The following is an 8,121-nucleotide window of genomic DNA, read 5'->3' as shown; positions in this document are numbered from 1 at the left end:
AACAAATATTTGTGGTACAATAATTTCTACATAACATTTGCAGCTTTTTGATAAAATATATTTTAAAGAGTACGATAAAAAGACTGTTTCGTCCTGTAGTTTTCCTATTATAGCTATTATTCTTTTGCTGTATCTGCACATTTTAAGTTACTTTAAGAAACGTCACATGCCAGCCTGGTTTTCAATTCTGGATTATAGTATTCAAAAGTGAACGTTTCCTTCTTTCTACAAACTTTTTAAAGTAAAGTTAAACACTGTACCTTAACTTTAAAAATTTTAAATTCACTTACCTCTAATGGTGAACTAATAGGATGGAATGACCTAGGGGCCTCAGATAGACCTCACTTCGCAAGTCAAGCGCAAATGTCTTCACATACGACTTCAAGTATTTCTGCAAGTGACAAAGTAAGTGCATTGCATTTGTTACATCTAGTACTTGTGTGTTAAGGAACGACGTGTTTGCTAAATTTGTCTCCTTCAGGTATCCCCTAAGAAAAAGGTGGTGGCCAAACATGTAAGAAGGCCAAAACTGAAAGGTAATGTGCGACCACGGACATAAGAATGGGCTAACAATAGGGCCCTCATGGCTGAGGCCAGCCATCTTACATTGCCACTACAACTTAATGAAATCAAGGGCTGCAAAACTGAAGGCACAGAAAACAGACAAAATGCTATTTAATGACGTAAAAAAAAAGTAATATGCAAAATTGTACTCCAAGAAGAAAGATTAAAAATTCTTCATATTGTATGCAAAAACTGTACATTAAATGTCTTGCACAAAACAAAGTATCAGAGCTACCCTGAAAATATTTTTGAAAAAGTTATATAACCACAATAGGATGATTTTATTTACAGGACAACAATTATGTCTGAATTTTACAACAGTCATGTCATGATCTTAAAGTCAAGCTTAATAAGGAAGTCATATTTTTTTTACAAGAACTAATAAGATTAACAATAAGTCAGAATACAGTATTAGAAAATCAAATTTTTCCAAGATATGAAAAAAGACATTCATTTTGGATTTTATTTTACTATTGATGCTTTTTTACATGTTCTTTTCAGGGCCCTAACACTCCCATGTACTGCAAACGTCATGACACAAACAAAAAAACAGACACTTAATACACATCACACAGCACTCACAATGACAATGAATATCATGTTTTTGTCTATAATAGTAATAATAATAAGCAGTAAAAATGCAGCACAAAAAACAGCACATTTCAAATGGAACTTTTTACCCCACACATTAAAACAACTCAAATTCTAGTACCTACGAGAGCATACACATTTAATACACTTGAGGTGTATAAAAACAATACTGTTAAAAAGCATCAACAGCAACAACCACAAGTGCATTCGTTATTTACAAGTGCAACCGTCAGATTTTCTCTGCAAAATACCTATTAAAATATATTTTCTTAAATGAAAGTGACTACGCTTTGGTTTTCATTTTCTTAAATGAAAGCGACTACGCTTTGGTTTTCACACCACAACTTGCCAAAGCCAATATTTTATCTTCAGACCCTGGAAACAAAGAATGGAAAAAATTAAACAATTGCAGCTAAATTATATTTTTAACTATTAAAAGTGTCATTTTACTTACCTGTTGCCACTTTTTCAAACTGGCTCAAAGTAGCAGTGGCATTTTCTGCCAGGAAAGTTTCATCCTCTGTCGTGAGCTGTCAACAAATGAAGAGTAGTTACCGTGACGAGGTCAAGTTGACCCTGCTGCTTAGTAGGAGACATTTGATGTTCTTTTTGGATTGATGACATTTTATCCTAGTATTACGTCCATTTCTTTAAAAAAAAAAAAAAAAGTATTTGTTTTGTTAAAAAAAATATAGCTTAAACCTTGAAATATTAGTATACTATTTTAATTTTGTAATATAGCTTTTTAATATTGTGTCATTGAAAATTATGACTTTATTCACATTAAGAGCTTTTTCCCCATGCAAAATGTGGCTAATCGAGTAGTTTTTTTCCTAAAATGACCCTAATGCTGGGTTTTTTCACCTTCTCTCCCAGCTTTCTGAGTGCTGTGAGCACCTCCATCTTCTGCTGCTTGTAATCGTCTCGAGACAGCTTCCCCACCATTACGTCACGATCCATCTGTGCACAATGTCACACGAGATCAGATGGATTGGAAAGCACGGAAGGTAACGGATACAAAAAATTCAAAACATAGCTCACCTCGGCCAGTCTGGTTCGGAGCTGTCCTGGCTGTTTCTTAGCAAAAAGTCGAATCACTTCTGGAGTTTTGAATGCTTGACTGATGGCAGCCTGGATGGCCTGAACAAAATACACAGCTGAGGAATAAGACACATGAGCGTAATAACCCATTCATCAATCTTTTAAGAATACAGAAATGCAAGTATGCAGAGAATGACTGTACTACTTTTCCTTCTGTGGCACTATGCAGCCTCCCATAGGGCAGATTTGTTACTACAGCAGACATTATAGGGGTGGTGTGTTGGTCATCTGGAGTGCACCACAGCATGCATGTGCGGTGATTTTGTTTCCCCTCGTCGTGTGAGACGGCTCACATTTTGAAACTAGGTTAAGATAATACAACTGGTATGTGTGCACAACTTGTTATTGAGAGAGGGATTATTTTCTTATGTGGTGGCACAACTCATAGAAGTCACAAGACAAGTTGTTGCGTGTGTCCACTGTGCATACCAGCTGCATGCCGCTGAGTTCATCCACAAGTGTCATGTCGCCTGTCATAATCTTCTTTAGAGAGTCGTTGAACTCACTCAGCTGCTCCAATGTCTCTTTCTTTGTTTCCTCATATTCTTCTTCATCAATCTCCTCCCTGCAGTGAAGACGTATTGAGAAAGCATAGCTGTTTTTATTTTCCTTCTTGATTATTCTATCCATTTTCTATAACGCTTGTACCATTTGAGGTTCCTCACAGCTGATAAGCGGGATACACCCTGACATACTCACCAGGCCACCATTCACAACCACAATCATACCTAAATCTCCAATGAACCTAAATCTGACATGCTTATGGGATGTGGACTGAATCGGGAGTACATGCATACTTCACGTGGCAGGCAGGAGCAGACATTCGAACCCAGAACCTCTTGATCAGGCAGATGTGCTACCGTGCAGCTGCACCTGCACCAGTACCTACATCAGTAAATCAAACATGTAAGAGTATTCTGTCTCCATACGGCACCTGCATTCTTCCAGATCCTGCAGCTGCTGCATCAGTCTGTCAAGTTGCTCCTCCATATTCTGTCTCAGTTTCCCAGTTTCTGATTTTCCACGAGAAGCCATTCTCTACGGTTTCCCCGACGAATCTATTTGATCACAGAATTAAGATTTGTTTATTACACGTCAAGTTAACGTGCAGCGGGTACTATGGTTAGGATAAGGTACACGGTGAAGAACGCGACACTGTTTCAACAAATTGAACTGAGGGATTTAACCAAGAAGAGTGTTTTCGAGTTAGCAGAACAGCTAGCATGTTAAAATAGGACAACAGATCACCATGACCTGATAAACAAGATGTTGGATCCGTGACGCAGTTAACGGAAATAAATATTCATACCCACTTCATAAACGTGACGACTGAAACCCGAGTTCGAGCTCTCGACGTGGGTTAACCTATCTTCCACAGTGTTGTTTGGTTGTTATGTGGCTCATGAGTTTGTTTGCGATCGTGAATGCAGCTCAAAAACGTGGGTGTGGTTCACGACTTCTTCTGTGGTCTGCTACGTCATCCACGGACGTCGATCAATGATTACGCTGGCCGAGCTCATGACTTCATTATAGTGTTTCCTGGTAAAAAAAATTTTTACAGTTCCTACAACTTTCACCTTATACGAGTCACGAGAACGATTTTTCTGTGTTTGCTCTAGATTATTATATATTTTTTTAATTTTCCTTCCCACGAGATGCAGTTGAATAATCGGAGTTGTTGGTTGGGGTACGAGCTAACATGCTAATGTTAGCGGTGTTAAATCACTGTTAAAGTAACGTTAGCTGACCGGGCAAGACGCGTCGAAACTTCGCACATTCTCACCGAAAGACAATTTCGAATCTTTATTTAACTTAAAAACATTTGTTTGGAATGTGAGAGGACCGTATACCCGAAGAGAACCTTCACATACCTCACTCAAAGCAGGAGGCAAGGTGACACCATGTTTTCAGTCATTATTTTATGAGATTGTTAAAGTCAAACACACAAATATCGCAGAGGTTTTTACAAATGTTAATTTTTAATCCTAGATTAAAACATGTTCAAAGATTAAGAAATCATGATATTACTTGGTTGTTTTATGTATTAATATTACTAGATTAATCGATTTATAATACCGGTCAAAAGTTTTGAAACACCTTTAGATTTAAGCATCCACAATGCCATAATGGATCTAAGGCTTCATCCGGCACTCGACTGTGAGTAAGCGGTCAAGAAATTCAAGCTATTAACTCTTGCTAATGCACATTTGAACTGAAAGCCATCTACATCATAAAGCTGACTGAGAAAATCTGAAGATGTGCAAAGCTATTATCTGGGCAAAAGGTGCCTACTTTGAAATGACAAAACATTTTATTTTGAGTAACTTTTATTTGTTTATCAAATAGTTCCATCAGTACAGTTCAGGATTTTTTAAATAATGAACACTAAAGCACTGCGTGTTTCCAAACTTTCGACTGGTAGTGCATAACCTCTCAGAGGTGTGAGATAAATTTGTGATTCCAGACTCCACCTAAACTTCATTCATTTATACATTTGCGTTTCAGTCTCAATATTCAAACTCATAACATTGTGCTGTGAGTTGGCAGTGCTTACCACCTTCACAAACACCTTTTTGCCTCTTGAAGGTTAACCCTGCTTCAGAATGAGGCATGGAGAACGAGAGAAGAACAAGAGTGATCCTTCTGGCATGTGGATCCTTTAACCCCATCACCAACATGCACCTGAGGATGTTTGAACTGGCACGAGATTATCTGGAGGACACAGGTTGAGTAACGATTTGTCTGTTGTTGAAACTTTTTATGCTGATTCTGACTCAAACTACTTAAATGACATTTGAGACAGGTCGCTATAAGGTGGTGAAAGGCATTTTGTCTGCGGTTGGCGATGGCTACAAGAAACAGGGTCTGATTGAGGCTTTCCATCGTGTGAAAATGGCCAGACTGGCAACAGAGAACTCCGAGTGGATCACAGTGGATGCGTGGGAGAGCTCGCAGCCTGAGTGGGTGGAGACTGCCAAAGTGATTTGGTTAGTGATTTAACAACTTTCCTTCAACTGCGTTAGCTTCAAGACAACCCTTCCTTCTCCAAAGTTTGCTTCATATGTTATTGGGCATAACAATCAGTTGTTGAAAAGTGGTTGACCATTTGAACTTGTTTAAAGGTCTGTAATGAAACTTTTTCCAGGTTTCTGACATTTCGGGGTGAAAATACTGTACACAAACAATAAGGAATTGCATTGCACCTAAGAAGATCCAATAGTAATTGTTTGACAACGCTCGATCCACTCTGAGCTTCTGCTGAGTAGTCAATACCTTAAATAGCCTCTGGTTCGCTGACCTAAGGCATCGGGCAGGACCTTACAGGTGGAGAAGCTCAGAGAAGTAAGGTGGGGCGTGACCATTTTCAGACAAGTGAAAGAATCTTAAAATGAACTCCAAAACGTAAGGCTGCGTCAATTCTGATTACAGCACCGTGAAAACTGAGGTTGTAGTGACAAATTCACGAGTCAGTTTTCCAAACACATAAGACCTTTAAACACTGGTCTTATTTTGGTTTTGTTTCTCAGGCATCACTACTCTGAACTAACAGAAGCCAAGCAAGCTGGTGATGATGTGGACACTGTCAAGTATGCGAAAAAGAGACGCATTGAAAAGAATTATGTCGAGAGTGCATCAGATCACAACAAAAAAGGTAAGTGACTTAGACTGCACTAGCGTTATTGGTCCCAATTATTTTTATTTTTTTTAAATATGTTCTGTGTAGCCCAACTAGTCAAAACTCAGTGTTCCGATGAATGTTTTGTTTGTTGAATATGAATGAAATGATCAAAATCCACCCAATTTTTGTCCATCTCAGAGGGCGGCTATTTTGCCACTTGCTGTCGACTGCAAATGTATTCACAGTTGCCTGGTCTCAGGTCACAATTAATCTCTGCTCACTAGTTTTTTTAGGCTGAGCTGTGATTGGTCGCGTCTTAAAATCTTTTAGTGATTTTATTGGATACTTTATCATCATTACTACACAACAGTCAAATTGTAGCGCACCCTCTTAGTCTGCCATCAAAAGACAACCTCTGTAACATTTATATTTACTGATGTTAAGCGATGGACGCTTAGGTCTAGCTGTATTTTTAAACTGTACATTTCTTATCATTTTAGATGTAATATGTGACAACAAGACATGTCTGTGAAGGCTTGCCAAATTTTACAGCCAAAGCATGAGTGTCAAATTGACCATCAGTGGATCTGTGTCTTTTTACACATTATATTTGACATCCCTTTTCTAAACTTAATGAGATTGCTTTCCTCTTTTTTTTTAACCTCAAAATTCTACAGAATGACAGATTTCTTTAGGCCATAATGAAATACCTAGTTTTAAACATAAATCTACAATTGTGTATAGTATTTATTTTCAATACCTTAACAAAGACAAAAAAAATCTGACTCAACCAAACTGTCTCCTCAAAATGCAGAAGCAACTCAACTGATGCTGCTCTGCGGCGCTGATGTCCTCGAGTCCTTCGGGATCCCAAACTTGTGGAAGGAAGAGGACATTGCCGAGATAGTGGGCCGCTTCGGCTTGGTTTGCATTACGCGTTGTGGCGCCGACCCCGAGAAGTTTATCCACCGGTCAGACATGCTGTGGAAGCACCGCAAGAACATCCATGTGGTCCCCGAGTGGGTGGCCAACGAAATCTCGGCCACGCATGTGCGCCGGGCTCTGCGTCGTGGCCAGAGTGTCAGGTACCTGCTGCCGGACAACGTGCTTCGCTACATACACGACAACCACCTCTACAGCGCTGAGAGCGAGCAGAACAACGCTGGTGTGGTTCTTGCACCCTTGCAGAAACATGCTGGTGACCCCGCCATTTAATATAGAAAGTCACATTTTTACACAGAACTGATATATTTATTAAAGCTTTGACTCGTGCCTACTCCACAAAACAGTAATAGAGTAGCACCCTTGATTTTATTCGAATTGTCCATTGACATCAATTCTATCTGATATAATTTGTTCGAGAGTCCAACCTGGCGTCGTCATAAAGCGTTTACATAGTCTTTGTACATGAATTGCTCATAACTGCTAATAGCTCATAAACTGAAGTTAGTCATTCATCCAGTCAGTACATTGGTTATGGACATCACAATTCATATTTGATGGACTGGGCTTGGACTTGTTTTTAGTAGAAATTCAATAAAATGGCCGTCTATTTTTTCAACCCGGAAATAGTGTTTTATTGTTATTGCAAACTCATCAGCACAAAGGTGTTTGTTCATACTGTAAATATGCATGTAAATGTCTGGCAGTCAGAATTAATATTTTTTGCCGGCCTTGTTATGCAGGCGTGTCTCTTTCACTTGTGTAATGAACTAGAAAACAAGTGTGCCTTACTGCCTTTTGGGCTTGCAGACGGCTAAAACAAGTGAATTTGTCTTCTGATGTATAAGAAGCCTTGAATCAGTTGCTTATGTCCACCTGTAGTTTTAGACAGTTTTCCCCTCATCATCATTATAGAAAGTTGTGGCGTGTAAGCTTATGACATATCTGTGAGTGCCTGCAAATTGACCAGAGGCGTAGCCAAGCCGGGGCGAGCCGGGGCGAGCCGGGGCGGCGCCCCGGTTAGGACTCCCTGCGCCCCGGTTGAAAAAAATCGAGCTTTTTCGATTCTTCATTTTCATGCCGTTTTTTTCTTTCGGTCTTGCGCGAATGTGCTTGCGCTATTCTATGTGCGCGATGTTATCCATTCACCGTTTGCCTCCCGGACCCGGATGTTGTTTTAGCGATCAGCGAACGGCGTGGGTGATGTTCGATTTTTTTTCCTGTGGGCGTGCGCCCCTACTGGAAAAATTCCTGGCTACGCCTCTGAAATTGACTTACATAATTGGACCAGTCTAACTTGCCAT

The 8,121-nt window shown here is 39.6% G+C and overlaps 2 protein-coding genes and 1 long non-coding RNA gene across 7 annotated transcripts; 2 read left to right on the top strand and 1 right to left on the bottom strand.

Moving 5' to 3' along the window:
- The first annotated feature begins 93 nt into the window (after nucleotides 1-93).
- On the top strand, nucleotides 94-1,062 carry LOC119132878. The gene is made up of 2 exons (XR_005099968.1): nucleotides 94-405; nucleotides 482-1,062. It is a non-coding gene; the product is annotated as an uncharacterized LOC119132878 (long non-coding RNA).
- Nucleotides 928-3,702, bottom strand: lzic (leucine zipper and CTNNBIP1 domain containing). Of its 3 annotated transcripts, none has more exons than XM_037268435.1 (8): nucleotides 3,570-3,702; nucleotides 3,191-3,314; nucleotides 2,686-2,821; nucleotides 2,197-2,295; nucleotides 2,020-2,115; nucleotides 1,610-1,685; nucleotides 1,457-1,530; nucleotides 928-1,420 (listed from the first exon to the last, which is right to left on the bottom strand). In XM_037268435.1, the coding sequence occupies exons 2-7, from the start codon at nucleotides 3,289-3,291 to the stop codon at nucleotides 1,475-1,477; spliced, it is 564 nt and encodes a 187-aa protein (XP_037124330.1). In that variant the 5' UTR covers nucleotides 3,292-3,314; nucleotides 3,570-3,702; the 3' UTR covers nucleotides 928-1,420; nucleotides 1,457-1,474. The 3 variants fall into 3 exon arrangements, with proteins under 3 accessions (XP_037124330.1, XP_037124320.1, XP_037124339.1); XM_037268425.1 differs by having other exon boundaries at nucleotides 3,566-3,698; XM_037268444.1 differs by lacking the exon at nucleotides 3,570-3,702 and adding an exon at nucleotides 3,511-3,534.
- On the top strand, nucleotides 3,667-7,444 carry LOC119132852 (nicotinamide/nicotinic acid mononucleotide adenylyltransferase 1-like). 3 transcript variants are annotated; one of them, XM_037268392.1, is made up of 5 exons: nucleotides 3,667-3,798; nucleotides 4,843-4,981; nucleotides 5,060-5,243; nucleotides 5,784-5,908; nucleotides 6,690-7,444. In XM_037268392.1, the coding sequence occupies exons 2-5, from the start codon at nucleotides 4,867-4,869 to the stop codon at nucleotides 7,088-7,090; spliced, it is 825 nt and encodes a 274-aa protein (XP_037124287.1). In that variant the 5' UTR covers nucleotides 3,667-3,798; nucleotides 4,843-4,866; the 3' UTR covers nucleotides 7,091-7,444. The 3 variants fall into 3 exon arrangements, with proteins under 3 accessions (XP_037124287.1, XP_037124297.1, XP_037124307.1); XM_037268402.1 differs by having other exon boundaries at nucleotides 3,788-3,937; XM_037268412.1 differs by lacking the exon at nucleotides 3,667-3,798 and adding an exon at nucleotides 3,972-4,144.
- Nucleotides 7,445-8,121: the final 677 nt, after the last annotated feature.

The sequence above is a fragment of the Syngnathus acus genome, chromosome 2 (genome assembly GCF_901709675.1).
Source record: "Syngnathus acus chromosome 2, fSynAcu1.2, whole genome shotgun sequence".
Taxonomy (NCBI): Eukaryota; Metazoa; Chordata; class Actinopteri; order Syngnathiformes; family Syngnathidae; genus Syngnathus; species Syngnathus acus.
Note: the sequence above shows the minus strand (reverse complement) of the source record. Positions and strands in the feature narration are given on the sequence as shown.

What these genes read in the sequence shown, in the direction of transcription:
- lzic (XM_037268435.1), bottom strand. Translation starts at nt 3,291, where the DNA reads ATGGCTTCTCGTGGAAAATCAGAAACTGGGAAACTGAGACAGAATATG. An exon ending in AACTCAGCGGCATGCAGCTG is followed by an intron (nt 2,296 to 2,685) that starts GTATGCACAGTG and finishes TATTTTGTTCAG; the next exon opens with GCCATCCAGGCTGCCATCAG. An exon ending in TCAGAAAGCTGGGAGAGAAG is followed by an intron (nt 1,686 to 2,019) that starts GTGAAAAAACCC and finishes ATTTGTTGACAG; the next exon opens with CTCACGACAGAGGATGAAAC.
- LOC119132852 (XM_037268392.1), top strand. Translation starts at nt 4,867, where the DNA reads ATGGAGAACGAGAGAAGAACAAGAGTGATCCTTCTGGCATGTGGATCC. An exon ending in AGATTATCTGGAGGACACAG is followed by an intron (nt 4,982 to 5,059) that starts GTTGAGTAACGA and finishes CATTTGAGACAG; the next exon opens with GTCGCTATAAGGTGGTGAAA. An exon ending in GAGACTGCCAAAGTGATTTG is followed by an intron (nt 5,244 to 5,783) that starts GTTAGTGATTTA and finishes TTTGTTTCTCAG; the next exon opens with GCATCACTACTCTGAACTAA.